The sequence below is a fragment of the Magallana gigas genome, chromosome 1, assembly GCF_963853765.1.
Source record: "Magallana gigas chromosome 1, xbMagGiga1.1, whole genome shotgun sequence".
Taxonomy (NCBI): Eukaryota; Metazoa; Mollusca; class Bivalvia; order Ostreida; family Ostreidae; genus Magallana; species Magallana gigas.
Window position 1 is genome coordinate 57,549,339 of NC_088853.1, and position 27,154 is coordinate 57,576,492.

General features: G+C 33.5%; 2 protein-coding genes across 2 annotated transcripts in view; both read left to right on the forward strand.

Annotated features, from left to right (window-relative positions):
- The window catches only part of LOC136273986 (uncharacterized), a 96,368-nt gene extending 79,269 nt beyond the window's left edge, over nucleotides 1-17,099 (forward strand). The window contains exon 2 of the mRNA XM_066079851.1: nucleotides 16,234-17,099. Coding sequence (XP_065935923.1) covers nucleotides 16,234-17,007 — 774 coding nt within the window. The 3' untranslated portion in view covers nucleotides 17,008-17,099. The remainder of the gene's footprint in view (nucleotides 1-16,233) is intronic.
- A 1,661-nt stretch (nucleotides 17,100-18,760) lies between these two features.
- Nucleotides 18,761-23,996, forward strand: LOC117693157 (uncharacterized). Its single transcript, XM_034483537.2, has 2 exons — nucleotides 18,761-23,779; nucleotides 23,949-23,996. Exons 1-2 carry the CDS (start codon nucleotides 18,761-18,763, stop codon nucleotides 23,994-23,996), a joined length of 5,067 nt encoding a protein of 1,688 aa, XP_034339428.2.
- Nucleotides 23,997-27,154: the final 3,158 nt, after the last annotated feature.

Here is a 27,154-nt window from a genome sequence, read left to right on the forward strand (position 1 = left end):
TTTTATGTTTTTATTTCCTGAAAGCCTTGCAAAGGAAAGATGAGATATATAAGAAAAACATATTAAAATCTTCATTTTTTAAAATCCTTCCGGTGAGATCCAGAAGTGACGGTTGACAAATTAAACATGATTAATCAAATGTCTATTGTTCATAAAAGTTTCCTTTCTTGATCATTCTGAGATCTTGCGGCTACAAAATTTAAAGAAAAAAAGCTTGTTGTGATGTTTGAGTTATCTCACCGGAAGTATATTTTTTGCTTATATTGCTTTACCAAATTGACATAATATTATCGTGTTTCATGTACTAATAGTGACTGAGATCTCTTTGTTAAAACATCTGTTTAAAAAAAAAGGCTACCTGAGACTTCTCAACGGAAGTAGAATTTTTCGTTAATTTAAAATCAGTTGACTTATGTAAGCATTTATGCTGATAAATCAATTCTGTGTGAAATAAATTAATGGCGTAAAAAAATTGAAGTGTTTGCGGCGATGACAGGTTGTTACGACGAACAAAACAAAACAGTTTAAACACATCTACAACTATTGGTGTGTCATTCTACAAATTCTGAACCCTCAGGGCCCAAGTCTTTATCAATTTTAAGATCTCGATATCACTAGCTTTTTGAGATACATAAGATATTTGTAATTTCTTACCGGAAGTTGATTTAATAAAAAAAAAATTAAACATCTGTAGATGACCTATTGTGTCTAATAATGAGAAGTTATTTCCATGCTAAAAAGGAACTTTTTTAAATCACATTTTGGAGTACTTTCTGTGACGACCGGAAGTTATGATGGATGAAACAAAACAGTGTAAACATATGTACATTCACAGTTCTGTCATTCCACAAAGTTTGGTTGTTCAAGTCTTTGCCGTTTTTAAGATCTGGTAAAAACAAAGTATTTTGTCTTGGGACAGGAAACGGACAAACGGAAGTGCTGAATGAAAATAAAAGTTTGTAATTTTTTTTATACTTTGTTATTCTTTATTCAGCTAACAAACTGTCAAAGAAAAAAAGAATTACTTATAAACAACTTGATTTGTTTGAACCCTTTCTGTTAGGACCGGAAGTGACGGTCGACAAAATGAAACCTGTTAAACACATCTACAACAAAATGTTTATCATCCCTGTAAGTTTCGTGTCATGATCACTTACACTTTTTGAAATCTCGTGCATACAAAATTTGTTTTTAGAAAATAAGTTTAAAAAAGCTACTTAAGATATTTAAGATATCTAACTGGAAGTAGATCTATTTTTGTTTCTTTACTATCGCACAAATGTTTTATGTTTATTTAACATCAAATAGATGACATTTGTAAGAATTTATACTTATATTTCAATTCTATGTAAACTAAATTAAATATGTGATAAAACAAAATAGGTTAAACACATCTGCAACTTAAGGTCTTTCATCCTACCAAGTAAGGATGTTCAAGTTTCTAACATGTCGATGTGACAAGCTTTTTGACGCGGGACAGGAATCGGATGAACGGAAGTGAATTAACAAAAAGTGAAATTTAAAATCTCTAGATATTTTTATTTTCGATCATACCTGAAAAATAAAGAAAAATCCATCCAGAAATCTCTGAGAAATTCTGTGACGACTCGAAGTTACACCGGATCACTCAGAACGTAGTAAACATATCTTCATACATTGTTTTTTCTTTCCTCAAAGATTGAATGTTCAAGTTTTTTGTAAGTTATAATATCTCGTTGAGAATAGGATTTTGTCCCGGAAACGGACAAACGGAAGTGATTAAAGAAAATAAAAGTAGATATATTAGTACATTTACCTACGGTACGTTACTGTTCATCACACTGAATAAAATCTTTACAAAAAAAACAGAAGTTAAAAAAAGGGCCTTCTGCTTGAACGCTTCAAGTGAGAACCGGAAGTGACGTACGATCAAATGAAACCCATTAAACACATGTTCAATCAAATGTCCGTCATCCATTTAAGTTGAGTGTCTTGATATGTCTCAGTTTCTGAGATCTTGCGGGTACTTTTGTTTTTGTTTTTTATAAAAGAAGGCTACCTGACATAATTGAGATGTCTCACCGGAAGTAGAATTATTTGGTTTTTTTTTGTGTAAATGACATTTTATTTTTCTATTGTTAAATAATTACTTCCATGCTAAATAACCAAAATATTTTTTAAAAATCAGATTTGGGTGTACTTCCTGTGACGACCGGAAGTTACGCCGGATAAAACAAAATAGTGTTAACACATGTACATTCATAGGTCTATCATCCCACAAAGCTTGGTTGTTCAAGTCGTTACCGTATTGGAGATTTCATCGAAATAAGATTTTTTATCTTGGGACAGGAAACGAACAAACGGAAGTGCTCAATGTTAATTTTATTAAACATTTCTTGTCTACTTGCCTTTTGTACATTATTGTTCATTTAACTAATTAAAAACATCGAAGAAAAACAGTTAAACTGATAAACAGTTCGATTTGTTTGAACTACTCCTGTGTGGACCGGAAGTGACGGAAGACAAAATGATACCAGTTAAACACATCTTCAATCAAATGTCTATCATCCATGAAAGTCTCATGCCTTGATCACTTAAAGTTTCTGAGATCTCGCGGGTACAAAATGTGTTATAAAAAAGCTACCTGAGATAATTGAGATATCTCACCGAAAGTAATTTTTTTTTATTTATTTAGCATTGCATAGATAACATATGTATAGATTTATACTTAGATATTTATTCTATAGAAAAAGAACTGGATACGTAAAAAAAATTATTTTTGAAGAGCCTCCGGTGACGACCGGAAGTTATAACGAACAAAAAAAAATAGTTTAAACACATCTACAGCTATAGGTCTATCATCCCACAAAGTTTGGATGTACAAGTCTTTACCGTTTTTCAGATCTTGAGGTGACAAGCTTTTCGTCACGGGACAGGAAACGGACGAACGGAAGTGAATTTAGAAAAAACATTAATTAAAAACCTCTAGATCTTTTTATTTTCAATCATCCCTGAAAATCTGATTTAATTCCATGAAGACATCTCTAAGAAATTCACGAGACAAAAAGGGGAAAAAAATAATAATAATTATTGTGAATGATAAAAATATCAAAATTGGGTGTACTTCCTGTGACGACCGGAAGTTACGCCGGATAAAACAAAATAGTGTTAACACATGTACATACATAGGTCTATCATCCCACAAAGTTTGGTTGTTCAAGTCGTTACTGTTTTTGAGATCTCGTCGGAATCAGGTTTTTGGTCTCTGGACAGGAAACGGGCAAACAGAAGTGTTCAATTTAAATTGTATTCAATATTTCTTGTATACTTGCCTTTTGTACATTATTTTTCATTTATGTAACTAAAATATATCAAAGGAAAACAGTTAAACTGATAGACAGCTCTTTTTTTTTTTAACTCTTCCAGTATGGACCGGAAGTGACGGAAGACAAAATGAAACCGGTTAAACACATCTTCAATCAAATGTCTATCATCTATGAAAGTTTCGTGTCTTGATCGCTTATAGTTTCTGATATCTCGTGCGTACAAAATGTGTTTTAAAAAAGCTACCTGAGATAATTGAGATATCTCACCGGAAGTAGAAATTTTTTGTTGATATTACATCGCAGAGATTTCCTATGAATAGATTTATTCTTATATATTTATTCTATTGTCAAAAAAATTGATGCTTAAAAAAAATATTTTTTAAGTGCTTCCAGTGACGACCGGAAGTTATGACGAACAAAACAAAAGTGTTTAAACACATCTACAGCTATAGGTCTATCATCCCACAAAGTTTGAATGTTTAAGTCTTTACCGTTTCTTAGATCTCGAGGTGACAAGCTTTTAGTCGCGGGACAGGAAACAGACGATCGGAAGTGAATTTAGAACATTTTTAATTAAAATCCTCTAGATCTTTTTATTTTCTGTCATTCCTGAAAATTTTATAAAAATCCATCAAGACATCTCTGAGAAATTCACGAGAGAAAAAGGGGAAAAAAATAATAATAATAATAATAACTAGACTCTTGTTGCTATAGCAACAAAAAGGTCTTCCGTTCCTCACATATAAATCTGCACAAAAGATCCGTTTATCTTGTAAACAGAAAGCGGATATAATTTATACTGTAAAGGAATTCCCAAGAAATAAACAAAACAAAAAGACAAAACGTCATTTTTTGAGTACTTTCTGTGACGACCGGAAGTTACGCCGGATCATACAAAACATAGTAAACATATCTTCATACATTGCCTTGTCTTTCCTCAAAGTTTGGATGTTCAAGTTTTTGTTAGTTATAATATCTCGTTGAGAAAAGGTTTTTGTCTCGGGACCGGAAACGAACGAACGGAAGTGATTAAGAAATTGAAAATACGTATTTTAGTACATTTACCTATGATACGTTATTGTTCATCACATTGAGTAAAATGTTAAAAAAATTCTAATGTTAAAACAAAACAAAAAATCTTTTATTGCTTGAACACTTCGAGTGAAAACCGGAAGTGACGTACGACCAAATGGAACCCGTTCAACACATGTTCATTCAAATGTCCATTATCCATACAAGTTTTGTGTCTTGATCTCTCACTGTTTGTGAGATCTTGGGGTAGTTTGTTTTTTTAAAAGAAGGCTACCTGAGATATTTGAGATGTCTCACCGGAAGTAGAACTTTTTTTGGTTTTTTTTACCATGTGTGGATGACCTCCTGTATTTTTGTAACTAAAATGTTATTTCCATGCTAAATAACCAACATATTTTTTAAAAATCAGAATTTGGTGTACTTCCTGTGACGACCGGAAGTTACGCCGGTTAAAACAAAATAGTGTTAACACGTGTCCATACACAGGTCTATAATCCTACAAAGTTTGGTTGTTGAAGTCGTTACCGTTTTTGAGATCTCTTCGATATAAGGTTTTTTGTCTCGGGACAGGAAACGGACAAACGGAAGTGCTTAATGAAATTTAAATTTTTTATATCTTGTTTAATTTCCTATTTTTCATTATTATTCATCAAAGTAGCTAAAACTATCAAAATAAAAACAGTTTAACGGATAAACAGTTTGATTTGTTTGAAGTCTTCCGCTGTGGACCGGAAGTGACGGACGACAAAATAAAACTGTTTAAACACATCTTCAATCAAATGTCTATGATTAGTGAAAGTTTTGTGTCTTGATCACGTACAGTACCTGAGAACTTGCGGGTACAAAATATGTTTTAAAAAAGCTTCCTGAGATAATCGAGATATCTCACCGGAAGTAGTACTTTTTTGTTTATTAAACATTGCATAGATGACATATGTTAGGATCTATACTAATATTTTTATTCTATGGAAAATAAATTAAATACGTAAAAACAAAAAATTTTGAAGAGCTTCCGGTGACGACCGGAAGTTACGCCGAATAAAACAAAAGTGTTTAAACACATTTACAACTATAGGTCTATCATCCCTCAAAGTTTGGATGTTCAAATCTTTATCGTTTCTGAGATCTCGATGTGACAAGCTTTTTGTCGCGGGACAGGAAACAGACGACAGGAAGTCGATTTTGAAAAAATGAAAAAAACGCCTCGAGATACGATCATATTCTATCACTCCTGAAAACCTGAAGTAAATCGATCCAGCCATCTCTGAGATATCTTGTGGACAAAAACTGGGAAAAAAATAATAATAAAAAACATTACAATCTCTATAAGGTCTTCCGTTGGAAACGGAAGACCTTAAAAAGAAACATTACAATCACTATAAGGTCTTGCGTTGGAAACGGAAGACCTTAATAAAAAACCTTACAATCACTATAAGGTCTTCCGTTGGAAACGGAAGACCTTAAAAAAATCTTACAAAATACATATCATAGAATTGCTTCCCATAAAAGCAATCTTTATTTTTGGAGAGAATTGATTAGTCTGTAAAATTTAATTCTTGTATATTTGGTCAAACGTTTATACGATAAATATCATACCTGTTAACCTTTCATAGCTGCTATGTGGGAGAATCTTCCCCTTACCAACTTGGCTAAGGGGGAGATTTAGCTGCATTTAATGGTACTAATTATTTTTACAGAATTTGTGTGAAAATAAGGTTAATCAGTCCAAAACTAGCGCATTTTTTTGTGTGCCATAAATTGCAGTTTTTTACTATGGGAGGCACTATAGCTCCCAGGTCGTCCATCCGAATTTTTTCAGACCGGGAGCTACAGTCCTGCAGCTAGGGGAGATTTTGCGTAAACGACGTTTTTTCACGTGAAATGCAAATATATATTAAAAATACTGTTACATACCTTATTTTACCATTGTAATTAATATATTTGAAATCATTTTAAATTTTATTATTTCTATGACTACCAGTGTGCAATTACAACTTGTGTTGCTGTACATGTTCAGAAAACTATTATTTTGTTTGCATGGTACAATGCAAAAAGTTAATGGTGCAACTTTTTATATTAAGTCTTCTTATTGTTCAGTATTGAACCATCACTGCATGCTGACATCTAGGGTAAACACAGAAAATTTATTTTGTGTATTTTGAACTTGCAGTGAAACCCAGTTAAGGAAATACCAGTAAATAATATTCATTAAAATTATTTTTTGCCTTATATATAGGATAGATTTTTAATTCCCAAAACAACATGTATTTCTCCAGTATCATTTAAAAATGATCTCTGTTCTAATGTTTATAGCATCACTGTAATTCATAGTACCGATACTATAAACTTTAAAAACTCTTGTGAAATGCTTTTACACATTTTCCTCGAGCTTCACTTTTATTGGTAGCTTGTATAAACATTCAGTGTTCCAAACTCACTTTGATTTTTACCGTGCTGGCCAGGCAGAAATAGTCACGCCTCACTGCACGTGGCTTGGGTGCTTTACCTGTGCACCTGTTTAGTGACACCACTGGCTGTGTATTGTTTTCTTTGGTTTTACAGAGTAAAATCAAGATGTTTTAGGCTTTCACTTATTTTTTTTTATAAGGCCTATGCATAACTAAATACATAATCGATTTAAGTCAAAGCCGGAAGTAATCGTAAGAAGTAAACTGGACTATAACATGTCATACTATGATCACGGTAGACAGTACTTGGATGGATTTTGATATAATCAAGCTACACAGCAGCTTTTTTAGCTCAAAATCAGAGAAAAACCCGCATTGGTTGTTGATATTTGCATGTAAAGGGGGGGGGGGGTATGGGGAATACAAATACGATTGCGCGGGAGATAGGTTGGATGCGGGAGATCTTAGATTTTTAGGCCGTTTTGCGGGAGTCTCTCGCGCAATGCGGGAGGGTTAACAGGTATGAAATATTATTTTTATTTTGTATTAAGTTGTTATTTGACTTTTTTCCCTGGTTCATTATATTTTTTGGTTTTAATGATGTGTTTATTATTGGATGCTAAATACATTTAAAAACATACTTTGTATTCATGCCCCTGGAGCCACAAGGGGTTCAGAGTATAATGTAGTCAGGTTTATATCCCATGTTTAGGTTCTTGTTGTGTACTTCGGATGGTCAATATATGTGATAGGACTGTAAAATGTTCGAAAGGGGATATGAATGTATGTGATAGGACTGTAAAATGTTCGAAAGGCGGTATGAATATAAACAATAAAATATTTCTGGGGAAATTGATTATATATCTTATACAGTATCTAGTCGATCTAAATGTATTATTAAACAATAAAATGGTTTCTTTGGCGATTCATGCGGGATATGATGGTGACAACATTTCAGAAATACAAAATACATAACCCCTGCTAGCGGGTTACGGAAAGAAGATATCTATATTGTGTGATTTTATATTTGATTTATTCAACAATTTAAGTTGAAATGGTGTATATATTTGAGAGGCTGTTGAGCAAATATAATTATTTCAAGAGATGGAATAAGCAATTATAAAATCACACAATATGTAGATGTTCTATTTATTCCATACTATTTGATTTATATTATGAAGCTTTTGAGACAGTATATATATGACCCAAAATTGATTTTTTCAAACATTAAAAATAAGGATCAGTGCTCCCATGCAACAGAAATCCTTTTTGCCACTTTAGCACAGCACAAAGAATGACCTATGTTTTGCAATTATTTCTTTGATATGACATACTATGCAAGTACAAGTTTATGTAGGCGTATATATTATAGTTTTTAATATTTGAACCATTTTTTTGCATGTACATGTGCACTCTCCTCATTGACCTGTTGTCCGTTGTCAGTTTGCCTTTAAACTTTTTCACATTTTTGACTTCTTCTCTAAAACTACAGAGCCCAATTTTGTTTTTCAATTTTGATTTTCAATTGTTTATTAATATATTGAAGATATGGCGAGCATTTTTTGGTAGGGTTTGTAATAGTTGCAATTATAGTCTAGAATTCTTTCTATCAAAAGGACATTTAGCATCAACACTAAAAATGATAAGATTATTTTGCATGCAAATCTTTTAGTGAAATGATATGTTCAGTCTTAACTTCTCAGAATACTTTTTTTAATTGCGATTCAAATTGATTCAAATGATAAATTTATTATTATTTGGGTTTGGTCGCATATGATAATTTTATATCCCAAAATTGAAGTAATATGTATTGGTCAATTGATTCTAGCATCTGATTCAAATTTCTTTAAATTGAAAATCCAATTTAGTATTTTAGAAATTGGTTTGGACTTGCATTCAGATTTTTGGTAAAGTATGAAACATAATGTGTAAATGTATATTATCTTAAAATGATTTGTACATCTGCCTTCAGACAAATACTATAGCCTCAAGAAGGGTTTAGACTTCAGAGTATATAGGGAAAAGTTTAAAACTCTGTTTCTCAAGACTTACAATGGGACATTAGGTCAGCATTTTTTTATTTTTAGGTTAACGAACAACAAAATGATAAAGTTCTGTAGGAGGAGGAAATAAAAAAGACAAAATCACTTTTGAGCAACAATTTTTTTTCTTTAATAAGTTTACGAACCACAAAATTGTGAAGTTCTGTTGCCTGTTGAAGGGAAAAAAATTAAGACATCATTTTTATTCTTATAATTTTAAATGAATTGCAACTTCATGATTGTGGTGTGTAACTGCATCAAGTGTAGCATGAAGTGTAGCATGTAAAAAGTATGTAATCTGTGAAACATATCACCGAAAAAGTACAATAGAATATTAAGACATACTGCTTTGATATTACATGTTACAATGTTCATTTGTCTTTTAATAGGGATCAAGTCTTTTATTATTATAAGGATTTTTAGTTATAGTTGTATCATATAAACATTTTTGCTAGGTATAAATAGTTTTGCAGTTTATTGTTATGGGTAATCTTCGTTATTACCAAAGAAACAAAATTTCGTTTACAAAGGTTGGAATAAGGAATGCTATGTATAAATGAATAGTCAGAGGTGTTATGCATGGGCATCATCATTAGACAATGCTGCTTTAGAATATATGTTAACTTTCTTTAAATAAATGATGTTAAATTTCATTTTATTCAGCGTTTTGGATGCTCAAGTGACTGTTTCCTTTTCACTTGCAACAAATCGACATGCATCAATTACATATCAGTCTGACAATTTAAGATAGTTTGATCTTTTTAATTTGTTGGTCTCGACCTTTTCCATCCCTGGAAGAAATTTCAGACTAAACCAGGCCAAAATAAACACAAATCTCATTTGAATACATTTTCTTGAGCCATATTAGATAGGAAATTGTTGCCTTACAGTCAGTATCGATCCCGATGAAACCTAGAGACTAAACCAAAATGAAAAATCTCGATCCGGTCTAAAAATTTTTGTTTTTGCATAGTTATAGCCCCCCACCATGCATCACACAGTGTTGCCATGCTCCTCGGTATGCATTCTTACATGTATTATAAGCCAAAAATCTTTTTCCAATTATTTCAAATCTTATCAGTTATAAGTAGATATAAATTGTCGTTATTCCGTCGAATCTTCAAAAAAATGTTTGCACCCTCAGAGATCGTTGCTAACTTGAATCGATATCGATCTGAGCAAGGGGGCAAATGTTGTTAACGGTTAAAGGACTGAACGTATGATTGAGATATACTGTAACTGAGTTTATAAATCGGTAATAAATGCATAAATAGAGAGGTGATTACTACTTGTTTTAATATAATGTGCCTTTTTGGACACTTCCGCCATTATAGAATGGTGGGAATTTTTCAAGATCTAATAATGGCACAATGTTCTCGTGATGAAGTTAGCTTGGTTGTGCTATGTTTGCCGTAAGAATATTGGCAACTTGAGTAAATATACTCAGATAAGAAAAAAAATATATATAGATTGATTGCAAGTCATACACGGAAGCGATGTCACATAACTATAATATAGAGACATCATAAATAGTATGCCTATGAAAATGACTGTGACACGTCATGTGAAGAGAATGGCTGCAAAGTTTTAGTGCAGTAATTAATCAAATTTGGTGTCAAAACAAGTTTGCTGTAATTGCTTAGTTCTGCCTGTTTCTCCCCCCCCCCCCAAAAAAAAAGTTTATCTTTGTATAAAGGGGGAAAAAATAAAATAGAAGGTGTAAAAATGGTATTAATTTTGCTAAAAAAAACCCAGAAAAATATTAATAAATATACATGTATGAATAACAAATAAAATGAAATAATACGTGTTGATGTAGATTTCATGAGAATGCATTAATTATAGTACATAACATGCAGCATATTTGATCATCATATGGTTATAATATGTGCAGTGATTTCGCACTGGCTGTGGTGCTGTTACGTCGCACTGCACACCAACTCTGTCAAACTCCCCCTCCCCACCCCCCCCCCCCCCCTTGCATTAAAAATTTTTGTTGAGGGAAAACACTGAAAAGAAGGAAAGAAAACTCTCTAATGTCATGACATTTTCACATTTTTGTGACAGTTCATAGTGCACAGGAATACAAGGTATACTGATATTTTAGAGCATGTTGGTTTTAAATGTTTTTGTGTTTTATATTGTTGAATGAATTTACTGTTAATGTACTTCCGTTGTTGGAAAAAAGAAAAAAACAGATTGTCTCATATTTGAGTGTGAGTCAGACATCATCATAATTATTTCATGCAGTCCATGATTTTCCTTAAAACAATGGTGGTGTCAAACAATTGATAAAAGAGGCGTCTAGATTTCAATCTTGTCTGTTTCGGTCATTAAGGTTCGACCAAAATCAATAAATGGGGCATGTTGATATCCGTCCTATTAGTTTTTACAGAGCTATGAATTAACTAGTTACTTTCTATAGAGCTATAAATAAACTAAAGTTTCCGTAAGAAATAGAGGAAATCATACTCGATACATGTAAATATAGTCATTTAAACCCATGGCCATTATGGTCCTACAGTCCTTTGATTTTTGAAATAGTGAAAATATATGAGAAAATGGGATCTGTACAGTGGCTGTTTAGAGTAAATTTACTCATAGACTTGATGTTGTGATTGATAAGAAACAGGGTTATATGAAGCATTGTCCTTGAATTTGTCTGGTTTTTATAAGCAAGACTGAATTTGTCAAAAAATAGTACAAATTTACATCATATACATTTATAAAAATGAATTTGATTTTAAGTTAAAGAGTAAATGGGTTGGGTGATCTGGGGTACCCTGTACATGTAAGGAAAGTTTATGATTTCTGTATGCTTTGTATGGTTCTTGTGAACAAACATAGAACATTTTTATTTCAAATAAAGTTTGTTTGTGAGGATATGTGTCATGAACTTGACCAAGGGTCAGTTGTGCAAGTTCAAGGTCATTATTTAAAAAAATGCTTTATTCCTGTTGGGCCATATCTTGTAGGAAATATAAATTTGACACAAAGATTGATTGTGACAGATTTATTGTGACTTGTAAATGTCCTGATTTGAGCTGTGTTCATTTGAGGTAGATCAACGTCACTATAAGCATTCATTTTTTTCTAATAGAGAAATAGTTCAGTTTTATTATTTTGTCTTGTGGTGGGTATCCTTGTGAGCTTGCTGAGAGTACCTCTAGTTTACTTGAATCTATAACTTTGATATTATTGATATTAGTTATTTGATAATTGTTTGTTGGTGTATTTGGAACCTTATAATATCTTACCAGTAATTTAAAAGTAGATCACAAAAACCTATTTGAATGATTATGCATATTAATATTGGTCAGTTCATGTATCTTAAATCTTGGGACATGATGTCTAGAAAATAAGTATTAATGATTTTCCTTTTATGTGTTGTTCCAATGTATGAATATGTGAGAATTGAAAAGTTTCATATTTGAAAGTATAAAGATGTTGGTTCTGACATGTGATGTGATGTATATAAGCCTCTTGTTTTATTCACTGTTTACTTGCTTTAGCTCACCTGGATTTTGATTTTTGATTATTTATGGGAAAAAAATACCATCTGTTGAACTTAGTCATTTCCTCCCAGAATACTGCATTCTTTTTTGCTCACTTGGATTTTGATTTCTGAAAATTTATAATAAAAAATACCAGCTGTTGAACTTAGTCATTTCAGAAATATTGTATTCTCTTTAGCTCACCTGGATTTTGATTTTTTATATTTTATTAATAAAAAATACTAGCTGTTGAATTAAATTATTTCCTTGCTAAATTTTGCATTCTCTTTAGCTCACTTGGATATTGATTTTTGACTATTCATGAAAAAAAGACCAGGTGTTGAACTTAGTTATTTCTTGCAGAATATTGCATATAGGTTACTCCTTTTGTGTGGGAAGGTAGTGTTTATCAATTTCAAGGTCGATAAATGGATGATGGATATTGTTTATACAAAAGAAAACTGGGTTTGCTGTCACATTGATAGCTTTTCCCTTGTTTATTAAATGAAATTGTGCACCAAAAATCAAGTTGTGTCTCCATGATTATTGACATCACATGGTAAAAGGATAATTTTGTTTAAGGTACCTCACTACACCTACACTTTTTCTTTTTAAGACACTATGTCGCAAGATGGCGATTTAAATGTTTTGTTGAACTGTTTATATCGTTTAATTATGTTTCATATAGTCGAAGCTCAGTGGATAAAGTACTGGGCTTCTGAACCGCTGATCATGAGTTCGAATCCGCCGGGAGCTTTTGTTCATGTTAACTCATACAATTTTTGAAAATGTAATTTTTCATCCAAAATTGCATATTTATTTGCCTATTGGACTTTAATACCTCTTATCCATTATGATATATATCATAATCAAGTAATTTTTCTGCTGATTTGAGAAAATATTTCAAGTGTAGTGAGCCACCTTAAAGTAAAAATGGCGGATGAATACAGCACAAATGGTTAAAAGTTCACCAAATATAATACATGTATAAGTATGTTGATCAGGTTGATTACATTTTTGAGTCGACTCGCGAAGCGAGCGAGTCCTTGTTATCATAGTCGTTTCTGCGAATATTTTGCACAATTTTTTTCATGCGCTAATGGAAATAGTGCATGCATTAACCTCTTTTGTTTGCGTGATTGTCAATTTGAAATGCTTAAACAATCATCTTTTTTTACACATTTATTTCTAAAGTTTTTCTTGATGTTTACAAAATAAAACAAATCAAAGTAGTTTTTGTTTAATCGTTGCCCATGAATTTGACAACTTACACGGGGAAAACCTTGTTCCATATTAAGCATAAAATCTATTTTTAGAAAAACCCAGCTCGCGAAGATCTCTTGGAGTGGATTTTGAGTACAAACGTGAATTGATAATGAGCGATATAGTGCAAATAGCTCTTATTTCCTAGTCATTGAAACATACTGGTCCTTTGTCTTTATCCTATGATATTATGCATTGCTAGTCTGGCCGGCATTGCCAGTCTATCATGGAAACGTCAACGTGTTGAATCAAAGTACTGAAAGTACTAAGATGAGTTGATAATCAGGAATCAGATATTTATTGACCCATTTCTGCTTTTAACGCGCAGAATTTGAAATAATCATGAAATAAATATAGAAGTTTCTTATTATCACTGGCTACAACATATCAAAGATAAAAAAAAATCATGAATCGTGAGAGGTAATTTTTTGAATAAAAAGGATATCTAAATATTATTATCATATAATTTAATATGATAAAGCTAATCTCATAAAGATGATGTCTGCCACAATGAGCCCTGTAATCTTTGTTCAGCTATGTTTAACTTATTTACAAAAGACAGAATTTTTTTTATGTATTACTTACAATGTAATAAAAACAAATACATCCAAAATATTGACAAGATATTCACAGCGAGTCGACTCTTAGGCCCTTCAGGCCTTTGATTACATTATTGTTGATATTCGATAAAAATTTTAATCTGCTTTTAAATTTATTTTCAAACAAATAATTCTTAATAAAAAGGAAGCAATAAACTTATTTTGTGATTTTGTTGTAAGAAGTAAACATGATATTGTAGATGGATTGGTTGAGCATTATGGATATGACAAATTTCTGCACGTGTCTGTTTGTACACAACCAAACCAAATTCAGAAAGGTTTCAAACAAATCATGTTTTTAGCTCACCTGAGCTGAAAGCTCAAGTGAGTTTTTCTAATCAAAATTTGTCCGTTGTCTGTCGTTGGCGTTAGCGTTGGTGTTGGCATTGGCGGCGTTGTTGTTGTAAACTTTTCACATTTTCTTCTTCTCCAGAACCACTGGGCATATTTCAACAAAATTTGGCACGAAGCACCACTGGGTGAAGGGGATTCAAGTTTGTTCAAATGAAGGGCCACACCCTCTTTAAAGGGGAGATAAATGCGAATTATTGAAAATTTGTTGGTATTTTTCACAAATCATCTTCTCAAAAACTATTTGTAGGGTGGGGCCACAATTAGGATATGAATTTTTTAAAAACTTTTAGGCCAGGAAAGCTCAAATTGGCGTGTAAGCATTCTTAGATAGTGTAGTTTCAAGTTTGTTCAAATCATGGTCCCTGGGGGTAGGGCGGGGCCACAACAGGGGTTTAATTTTTATATATAAATAAAATCTTTAAAAATCTTCTGATGAAAACTATTAGGCCAGGAAAGCCCAAATTTGAGTGAAAGCATCCCCAGATCGTACAGATTCAAGTTTGTATATTTCATAGTCCCGGGGTACAGTGAGGCCACAATGGGGGATGAATTTTTCCATAGGAATATATAGAGATAATCTTTAAAAATCTTCTTTTTAAAAACAATTTGAACAGAAAAGCTTAAACTTTAAACTTGTGTAGAGGCATCCTCGGGTAATGTAATATAGAGAGAAAATATATAGAGAAAATCTTTTAAAATATTCTTCGAAAGTTTTCAGTCCAAAACTCAGTACTGTGTGTGAAAGCTCAGGTTATGCAGATTTAAGTTTGATGAAACCATGATTCCCTAGAATCATGGGGCCACAAAATGGGGGGGGGGGGGAGGGATATATAGGATTAGAGAAAAATCTTCTTAGAGGTACAACAACAAAAGGGGCTTGGTATTTACCAGAAAAAAAATGTGGATAAAAATTGGCAGGTTTTCAATTATTTTTTTTTAACAAGATCTACTGTACTTAGTTGTAAAGATATTTTGATTTTGATACTGTAATGGTAATTTGATCACAGTAAAGGCTCAGGTGAGTGATGTGGCCCCTGGGCCTCTTGTAAACAAGTTTAACTGACTTTCTTGGGTGATTCATCTAGCCTGATAAACAGTGATGTACGTTAAGCAACTGTTCAAGAAATACCAGCTATTATTTTTATTAATTACTTCCGTTTTTCTGTTTCCGGCCCCGAGACAAAAAATATTGTTTCAAAGAGATCTAAGATTTGGCAGAGACGTGAACAACCACATTTTGAGGAAAGATTGACTTATTATTGTACAAATGGTTAACATTTTTGTTTAGTTCGGCGTTACTTCCGGTCGTCACAGAAAGTACTTCAAAAATTGATTTCTTTTTCATTCTTATTGTTTTACATATAAGTAACGTCTGGATATATCATTCGCAATAATTATAATATCCACTTTTTTCTATGTGAGAGAAGCAATGTCTTACAGTTAAATTGATATATGTATATCAAAACAGAAGACCTTTTTGTTGCTCTTACAACAAGAGTCAAGTTTCTTCTTGTTTTTTTTAAACTGAAATTATCCTGAAAGAGAACTAGTTTATAAAAGTTTCCTGGTATGTTGTTAATTTTTGTTCATTAAGAATTATTTTTAAAAAGGTCAAGCATATGAATTGTATATCACTTATCAGTGCAGGATAAAATGTATCATCTTAGTGTGTCAAACATTTGCATTAATGCCACCTGTCTTACCTTAATCATTATCAGATTTTCGGTTATTTTCAGATGCCTAAGGCAAAGAAAGTATCTGCCAGAAAGCGGCAGCTAGCTGACAAGCTCAGAAAAAGAAATCAGAGGGAGAAGCAAAGTCAAGATATCCAAGACAGTTCACAAGCTTCAGATCCAGAGTCTGTTGTTTCTTGCGAAACATCAGATGGAGCAAAGTTTGCTCCTCCCGGTAACTTTCCGGGGCAAGGCTCTATAGGGTTGCCTCCTGTTGAGGGAAAACCCTTGGCCAGAGTGCAGGCCTCTCTTCGTGAGAAAATGCACTCACCTGCCCCGAGGTTGCCATCTCCTCGGGGAAGTCGTCTGATTGTCCAGAAGGGCAAGGCACCGTCCACTGACTCCCCACCGTGGGTTTGTGCTCCACCGAGGGCACCTGGACCGGACACCGTGCACGTGTCTAGTCCAGCAGGTCAGGCGCAGCTGGATACCTCCTGGAAGGAGGAGACCAGTAGAAAACTAAAAGATGAGGGCTACCTAAACGATATCAAAAAGGAATCTAAAAGTAACACAAATGGGAAATTGAATGAAAAATTGGATACTGTAGAAAATATGAGCAGAGAAAGTATAGATATGATGGATTGTAGATATAATGGAGAGATGAAAAAAACTGAGTCAAAGTTACGAATTGAAATTGATGGTGTAGATAATTTGAGAAAGAAAAATGTAGAAGAGTCTAACAGAAGTTTGAATGTGGAAAAATGTGAATACAGTCGGAATATTGAGTATTTGATTAAGGAAAATTGTGGAAAAGAAGGTACTGGTTTTGGAGAATAGTGATGACGGCGAAAACTCGCATTGTAACACTGCAGGGACTTTGCATTCCGTTTCGATTCAGGGCTCTTTCCATCAAGCTGATCCATTGTTTGGCGATACTGCAGGAACACAATGTGTAGCAAATTGTTTAGCGGCTTTAGCTTACAATGTTTTGAAAAGTGCAGCTATTTGGCAAACAACTGATATGAACAAAATACTGGTGACTGGAGATGAATTATACACACATTTACAGCATTGTTCTTCAATTACTAATAGGTATTTGTTAGTGGAAGAGTTGCCTCAGTTTTTTGAATGTTTCAACGAAACCTTTGACTTTACAGTAAAAGTATTGGTCCCAAGTTTAATCAGCTTATCTGAAGAGGAACCGTGTTATGAAGATTTTAATGCCTATCCTCTGTTTGAAGCTTTGCAAATTGCACTTTCAGAAGCAAACGGATGCTTTGCGTGTTTTGGTGGAAATACTCTTTTAATAGGGAAAACAAATGATGGCTTTTTCATATTCGATTCACACGCCAGATGCTCTCGAGGCTACCTTAGTGTCAGGGGGAAGAGTACAAGAATATTGTTAAACGATGTTCAGGATGTATTTATCCATCTCAGATTATTGGCTGTTTCTATGGGGTTTTCAAGAACTGTAGAATGTGAATTATCTGGAGTAGTATGTTCACTTAAGCATTTTGCTGTTGCAGAAGTGTATGATAAAGAAAATGATGGTTCAAACAAAGATGCTCAATTGTCAAGTCAATCAAACGATGAAAGAATTCGGACATATCCAGAAGGTTTCAATAATTCAGAGGAATGTTTGATTATATCAGATCAACCAGAGATGATGGAGACAAATGAAGTTATTTTCATGGGGGAAGAGCTCAAACAACATGATTTTGTTCCTTTGTCTGTACAGAAACAAAGAAAGTTGTGCAAGCAATTGGGGTTGCCATATTCAGTTCCTAACAATGAACAAAATTCGGTGTCAGTGAAAGATATTGATAGACCGACACAGTGTAAAGAAATTGATCAAGATGGAAATTGTTTTTTTAGGGCAATATCATTCAGTCTGACAAACTCTGAAAATTTTCACCAACGTATTCGTGAAGCTGTTTGTGAACATTTGCTGAAGTATGATACAAGATTTGAGCAATTATTGAGATCAGTGGGATCTTTAAGGGATTACTTACTTTCCAGTCAAATGACAAAAGAGGGTACTTGGGCCACTGAATTGGAGATTTTTGCAATGGCAGATATGTTGAGTGTAGACATATTTACTTATTCAGATATGAAATGGCTTCAGTTCAGCAAACAAAAGCCTTATCATGAATTGCTTGAACAAGAGGAAGCTATTTATTTATACCACAAACAACGGAACCATTATGATGTTGTTATAAACGTGTCAGCAAGGATGTCTGAAAAGGAATCTGTCATTCAAAATACATCTCCTACTAAAGAGTATTCACTCCGTAGAAGAAATCGAATGCGAATGAAAACGAAACGAAAGACTTTAGAATCGAAAGTGGCACTAGATTTAAATGAAAGTCGCAATGATGCATTTAGGAGAAAGTACAAGGAATCTGAAGAGTTTAAACTGAAAGTACAAATAAAAAGCAAAGAACGTTATCACAATGATATTGGTTATCGGTCAAATCTGATTCAACGAGGTGTTCAGAAATATGCACAAGATTTAGAACACAGAAAACAAGTTCAAACAACAAGTAGAGAGAGAGGTAAAGTGAAGTACTCGACTGACTTGAATCATAGGATGGAAAAAAAGATGAAAACTGTGAAAAAATATAAAGTAGATGCTCAGCACAGAAATCAAATGAAAGAAAAGAGCAAAGAAAAGTACAGGACAGATTATGAGCATCAGGAGAAGTTAAAGAAAGCAAGTACAGAGAGATATAAGACAAACTTGCAGCACCAGAGAAAGGTGAAAAAAGCAAGTATTGAAAAGTACAAGACTGACATGGAGCATCAAATACAAATGAAGAAAGCAAGTTCTGAAAAGTACAAGACAGACTTGGAACATCAGAAAAATGTGAAGAGAGCAAGTAGTGAGAAGTACAGAACTAATTTGGAACATCAGGAAAATGTAAAAAAAGCAAGTAGTCAGAAGTACAGTACAGACTTGGATTATCGGGAAAAGAAGAAGAAAGCTAGTACAGAGAAATATAGGACAAACCTTGAGCATCAGGAAAGGGTAAAAAAGAGAAGCAGTGACAAGTATGAAACAGACTATGAACACAAGACTACAGTAAAAGAGAGGGTATTGAAAAAATACAAAGAAGATGAAACTTACAGGATAAAAAACAAAGCTGCCAATGTACATAGATATAGTACAAATGAAACTTTCAAAGCAAATGTGCGAGGAAGAGCTGCAAAGAGATATCAAACTGATACTGAAATTCAAGCCAAAATGAAGAAACGTAATAGAACGGAATACAATTTTTCAGAGGAAGTAAGGAATAAGAAAAAGAAGGAAGTTACACTGAACAGAAAGCTGAAGCAATTGAACAGAGAACAAGAAGAGGAAGTTATCAGAGCATTTAAGAGACTCGCTATGGAGGGTCCGAATTATGTTTGCTCATGTTGTCATAGACTTTTGTTTAAAAAACAAGTTCAAGCTTGTGAAAGCCAGATGTATCAGAAAAGTGAATCAGCAAAATGTATTTCTGAAATTTGTTTGTTAGACAAGTATTTGCACGAATGTTCTGAATCTTGCCCAAAAGAATGTACCAGAGCATCATTATGGATATGTTACACTTGTCACAGGAAAATACTGAGTGGCAAAGCACCAGCTGAAGCTTCCGTCAACGGTTTGATTCTAGAAGATATTCCTTCTGAATTGGCAAAGTTGAACAGTTTAGAACAGCATTTGATTGCGATTCACATACCATTCATGAAAATCATGGCTCTTCCTCATGGTCAACAGAAAAATATACATGGACCTGTTATTTGTGTGCCATCAGATATGAAAAAGGCAGCCAGTTTACCAATACATCAGGATGAAAACTTGCTGTTACGAGTTAAGCTAAAAAGGAAATTGAATTACAAAGGCTACTTTGAATATCAATTTGTAAATACAAACAATGTGATGTCAGCTTTATCATACCTTAAAGAAAACAACCAGTGGTACAAGAATATGAAAATTGAATCAACAATTGAAGAAGGTATAGCGAGAAATGAAGAAATACCAGATGATAAAGTTGATTCAAAAGATAATGTAGAAGATGAAGACGAAATGGTTGCATTTGACACTTGTTTACAACCGATTGATGTTGCACAGGAAGTTTTAGACCATTATTTTGATGATGTGTACGACATTGCACCAGGCGAAGGTAAAAATCCAGTTCGAATGTTACAGGAACCTGGCAACGAAGCTAAGGCTTTCCCTTGTCATTTCCCAAGTGGGCGTTTTTCCTGGAATGAAGAAAGGTCAGAAAAATTGACACTGTCTAGGTATTTCAACAATAGGTTGATGAACGCAGATAACAGGTTCGCAAAGGACAGCAATTACATTTTCTTCAGCCAGTACATGTCTGAATTAAATCAAGTGATTGAGAAAACACAAATTTCACTTAGAAAATCTCTATCAAAATGTACTAGTGGAAAACCAGTAACATTGGGCATGTTGCAAGATCCAATTACTCTCTCTAGTATATTGAGGAATGATGATGCTATAAGATTCATGCAACCGATTAGAGGAACACCTGCGTATTGGGCAACTGCTCAGAAAGACCTCTTTGCAATGCTGCGGCAATTAGGAATTCCAACTTGGTTTTGTTCGTTTTCTGCAGCAGAATATAGATGGAATGATGCTGTTAAAGTCATATTACAACAACAAAACGATGACAGAAATCCAGATCAAATGGAATGGTCAGAAAAGAATGACGTTTTAAGGTCAAATCCAGTTACAGTGGCTAGAATGTTTGAACATAGATTTCAAGTGTTTCATAAAGAAGTCATACTTTCCCCAGCTGAACCAATAGGAAAGGTTGTAGACTTTTTCCAAAGAGTCGAGTTTCAGCAGAGAGGATCCCCCCACATGCATTGTTTATACTGGGTTGAAAATGCACCGAATATTGATTCTGATGGAATGGAAGCTGTATGTAACTTCATTGACAAATATGTGACATGTGCTGTACCAACAGAAAGTTCTGACAAAGAATTGAGGAAAAGTGTCCTAGAAGTGCAACAACATAGTAAAAAACATTCCAAATCCTGTAGAAAGAAGGGAACAGAATGTAGGTTTCATTTTCCCAGGCCTCCCTCGAAAAAGACTTTCATTACAAGCGTCCAAGAGGAAGACAACACAGATGACTCCAAAATAGATTCTGAAACAAATGTTAATAAGGCGTATGCGAAGGACATTTTAGTTGGTGTTTGGGATAAAATACAGAATCAAGACGAACAAATCTTGACAACAGAAGAGCTATTTGATGATTTATCAATAACGCAGGAGTTGTATGAAGAAGCCCATAACATGTTATCATCAAAAAGGTCAATAATTCTTCAACGCTGCCCAAACGAAGTGTGGACGAACCAATATAACAGATGCCTGTTAAAATCATGGGATGCTAATATGGACATTCAGTTTGTATTAGATGCATTCAGTTGTATTGTTTATATTGTTTCCTACATATCAAAGTCAGAAAGGGAAATGGGAATGTTACTTAAACAAACTAAATTGGAGGCCGAAGAAGGAAACTATGACGCGAGGCAGACAATGAAGAAAATTGGTTCAGCCTACTTGCATCACAGAGAAGTAAGTGCTCAGGAAGCTGTGTACAGAGTATGTAACTTGAGGATGAAGGAATGCTCTAGGAAGGTTGTCTTTGTGCCCGTAGGTGATAACCCTGTGCGGTTAAGTAAACCACTGTCTTTGTTGAGAAAGAAATCTTCAAAAGATCAAGAAAATGATGAGGAAGATGACGAAAACGATGTCTGGATGACAAACATCATTGAACGTTACATGAACCGGCCGGAAAAGCAAATTTTTCATGAAATGTGCCTTGCAGATTTTTGCTCTGAATTTAGAGTGCTGGCTAAATCTCAAGTTCCTAAGAACGAAAATGAAAATGTGTATGAATTGCAGAATAATAAGGGTTACGTGCAACGAAGAACTAGAACACAACATGCTGTTGTAAGGTATCCTAGGTTCAACGTTGAAAAAATGCCAGAGAAATATTATCAATCTCTTCTGCAACTTTTCCTGCCGTATTGGACAGATGCACAGTTGAAGCCACCAGGGTTTGATTTATATCAAGATTTTTATGAAACTGGTTACGTGAAAATTTCTGGTCGTAAACGCAAACAATCAGTGAAGTCTATTGTAGATTTGAATCATGCAAGGTATGCAAAAAATGAAAATGAAATTTTCAATGCTCAGGAAGCATATGAAATGAATGGTGAACCAGAAGATGCATGGTCTCGCATATGTCCAGAAACAGAGGTTCTTAGAAGGGAAGGTATGGCATTCAGAAAAGAAAACAGTGTACCACAAGAGGATAATGTAGATGTCATACCGGATATTGAAAGTGAGAATCATAATGCCGATGTCATGTATCATGTTCAACAAAACATCAATTCTAGAGAAGAAATGATACCTGTTCTCCAGAATTTGAATGAAACACAGAGGGAGATATTTTACATGGTTCGTGATTGGTGTTTAGCAAAGATTACAGGAGAAAATTGTGAACCCTTACATTTATTTGTTACTGGAGGTGCAGGGACTGGTAAAAGTCATCTCATTAAAGCTATTCACTATGAAGCATCGCGTTTGCTTTCAAGAATTATGTCTAATCCAGAGAAAATATCAGTGGTTCTTGGAGCATTCACAGGAACAGCAGCTTTCAACATTGGCGGAAATACACTTCACCACCTGTTTTCATTAACAAAGTATCTTCCATTGCCTTATGAACCACTTGGAGAACAAAGTCTCAGTGAATTAAGAATGAAAATAGGAGATCTCCACATTCTTATCATTGACGAAATATCAATGGTGTACAAAAAACTTCTGTACTACATACATGAAAGATTGGTTCAGATAAAGAAATGTAGAGAACCCTTTGGAGGAGTTTGTGTTATTGCTGTTGGGGATTTTTATCAGCTTCCTCCAGTCAAACAGCGAAAAGATGAAAGGCTTTACAAAGAAAATATGGCATATCCAATGGACTATTGGCTTGATTTGTTTAAGATCATAGAGTTAAAAGAAATAATGAGACAAAAAGAAGATTTGTCTTTTGCTGAGGTCCTTAACTCCCTTCGTGTAAGAGAGAGAGATGAACCATTAACACAAGAGCAAACTACTATGTTACATGACTGTATCAGGGAAGGACCAGAAGATGTGCTTCATGTGTTTTCAACTAATGAGGAGGTAAACACATTCAATCTCACAATGCTAAACAAATCATGTGAAGATTTACTAGAAATCAATGCGCAAGATTATAAGAAGGACAAAACATCTGGTAAATTGATATTAAAGAACAAACCTTTGACGAAATCAAAAACTGATGGACTTCCAAGCACTCTGATTTTGTCTGTTGGAGCAAGAGTGATGCTTACAAGGAATTGTAATGTAGAAGATGGACTTGTGAATGGAGTAATGGGGCATGTTTGTCGGTTTGTTTTCAAAGAAAACAGTGACAGAATTGTTAATGCTGTGGGAGTTGTGTTTGATAATAAGCAAGTTGGAAAAAAGTCAGGACTAAAAACAAAAGATGGGAACCTAGTGTTAGTAGAAAGAGTGCAAGATGAAATAAAAGACAAGATAACTACAGTGGTACGTCATCAATTTCCAATTCGGTTATCATGGGCATGCACTGCTCATAAGGTGCAAGGGATGACAACAGACAAAGTAGTTGTGAATTTAGATAGAGCATTTGCCCCAGGCCAAGGTTATGTTGCATTGTCAAGGGTTACTTCAAAGGCTGGTCTTTTTATTGATACAGACGACCCAGCTCGATTACGGAAAAATGTTTATGCTGATCCAGAGGTGAAGACAGCTTTGAATGAAATGGCAATGGTTACTTTTAATGACATTTCACAAACTTTGAATTCAGGTGGAAAGATAATAGTTCTGCATAACATACAGAGCTTAAATAGCCATTTTGCAGATCTACGAAATGATGCTAGATTTAAGAAGGCTGATGTCATTTGCTTAACGGAGACATGGTTAAGATCCGGGGAAAACACAGATACGTTTGCTCTTCAAGGGTATCAATTTCATCATCTCCCTAGAAAGGAGGCATACGAGGAAAATACACTCTCAGATCAGAGTTTACGCATGTCAAAAGGTGGAGGCGTTGCATTGTATTTAAAAAATGGACAAGACTCATATGATATTGTTTCACTGTCTCAGATGAATATTGAAGGAATAGCTGTGAAGTTGTTGAAGGAAAATATTTTGATATTATCTGTGTATCGCCCATCCATAGCAACAATGGCAACATTTCTTCAGAGTTTTCAGAAAGTTCTTGACTTCTTGAAAGCAACTTATGAAAACATTATCATTTTGGGGGATTTTAATGAGGATGCCAAAGCCAATGGCCCTCTGCAAAAGAGTTTAAGAGATCAGAACTTCAGACAAATCGTTTCCTTTAGCACCACTGAAGGGGGAACAATTTTGGACCATATATATGTGTCTAGTTCTATAAAAATTGGCAGTCTTCATCGATTACCAACATATTATAGTTATCATGATGCTGTACTTCTAAATTTACAAAGTTAAAAAATGATGATGGTTCATTTTTCAAACAATTCAGTTATTAAACCTTGCAGTGTAAGGGTAGTTGTTATGCATCCAGTTATGATAGAATCTACTGTTTCACTTTCGGCAAATTTGAATAGTTTTTAAAATGACAAAAAACTCGTGTGTAGTGAAAGACTCAATTTATTGCTTCTTTCAGATTGAAACTCACTGAAAAATATCAAAACAGTTGTTTGTTGTATATGAATTCCTATAACTGAACAGATTAAAAAAACTTAAACGGATTTGTAATAAGTATATTAAAAGCCCGTATAAAGTCCTACAAAATCAAACAATTTTAGCGTAGTGTATATATTGTAAAATAAGTTGTTAGTTGTATCCAGTCTTATCTAATGTACCGTATATATAGTCTTGTTTAGTCGTAGGTGAACTAAACGTGCTGGAGATCCATGAGGTAACAAATGGGACAATTTTTGACTGTTCTGTACCCAGTTACACGCCGTAACATGAGGAATGCAGTCCTTTGATATATAATGTAAATATTATTTCAAACATATGACTGCATTATAGATACTGGAAATATCCCATGAGTTTACTATACTGACCATTGTGAAGTCCAAAATGTACTTTTATCATATTGATTTGTAGTATATAACAATCAATTAGATATAATTTAAAAAAAAAACGGAATTTCATGTCATAAATAGTTATTGTAATTTAAACTTGCTGTACATTCTGCCTAAACACAGATATGTAGTATTTTGATCATTGCGTACCGTTTATGGTGCTTTTTAGTGTTTTGTTCATTCATTACCAGATGTAAATATTCATTGATTTATTTTTTTTGAAGATTGCATAGCCTTATCAATACAGAGTGTTCTGTGATTGTACATACCATTAATATTTATTGTAATCGTGAAACCCTTTATATACAATGCAATAGAGATTTACATTGTTGTCTATATTATTCATTATCGAAAGATGGAATGTATAATGTCGTAAATTTGAACATGAATAGTGTTTTAAATATCAGACTATATTGTACACCCTGTAAATATTATCTTAGTCAACTATTTTGACAATTTTGTTGTCCAAAACATACCGTTTTAACTTTTTTATTTACAAAAATCGTACTGTTAAGGACCAGGTAATAAGCAATTTTACGTATTTGTACTTCTATATAAATACAATGTTTTAATTTTAAATAAACAGTACATGCTATTCAAGAGAAAGGAAAAAAAATTGACTATCATGTAGCTTTATACAATGCAAATAGTGTTTTAGAAATGAATCATTTTGTACACTCTGTTTTGATTAAATGACTGAATGATTTAGAATTAGTGTAAATATGAATGTATTATATACATAACTATTTAATGTATATGCTTTAATTGATTTAGTTTTTAGGCCAATGAAATAATCATTTTTTTTTAAATTGTAACTTTATTGTGGTGTTAAGATTCATAAACACTTTCATTGACCATCGTGTAGACCTGTTATATAATGAAAGATTCAATCATGAACACATTTTTAACGAAGTTTGAAATGTTGGTTAACTGTAGAAATCCAAAATTGTCTTGCTCTAACGAACCTGATAACTGTTGACAAGTACATGTTGACAGTTAAGAGTTGTTATCGTCAATGTACATATTTTCTTGAAGATACAGTATAATGTAAAAAAAGTATATTATTGATGGTATGGATTTTTTTTTTTAGAAAATTATAAGCATTTTTAAAGTGTTTAGATAGTTCAAAATCAGCTGGCTTATTACTTTAGTGCTAATTAAAAAAGATAAATTACATAATACCATAAAAAATATACCCTGCTCAAAATCCTACTTCCACCTCCCCGCGGTGAGCAGGGGGCAACGGACAATGTCCGGCAAACGGAAGAGGTTTAAAATATTTCCATGAGGACAAACCTAAACTCAGACGCAGTTCAGACGCAGAAACAAGCGCACCTTAGATACATTATCGTGTTTTTAAATCGACCTGAGCTCATTTTAATTCGATATAAATCACTTTATTATTTTTGATGATTTATTCATTACTTTGAGAATAATGTCATCAGACGCAGAATTGCAAAAGTATCAGATATATCATATATTAAAATCGGTCTGAAGTAATTTGAACACAATTTAAATCGGGTTTTTTTTTTTTTACAAATTTTAAGAATCCCCGACACCAAGTGATCTCTATTTTTTATGATGATACGTCACAACAAGGCGATTTTAAAGCATTAAGAAGCACAGTTTATGTCGCCAAAATGTGGTGTCAACTTCGATATCATTACACGCAGAATTGCAAGTGCAGCTTAGATATAATGATTTCAAATTAGCGTGATGTCATTTTAACACGATTTGAATGAATTAAAATTTTTGGAAAAGCTAAATTTCATCCAATCAGTTCGAGAAAGATGTCATCAGACGCAAAATTGCTAGCGCAACT

Coding starts and splice junctions, on each gene's coding strand:
- LOC117693157 (XM_034483537.2), top strand. CDS start 18,761: ATGGAAAAAAAGATGAAAACTGTGAAAAAATATAAAGTAGATGCTCAG. Junction 23,780..23,948: donor AAGACAAGATAACTACAGTG/GTACGTCATCAA, acceptor TTATTGATACAG/ACGACCCAGCTCGATTACGG.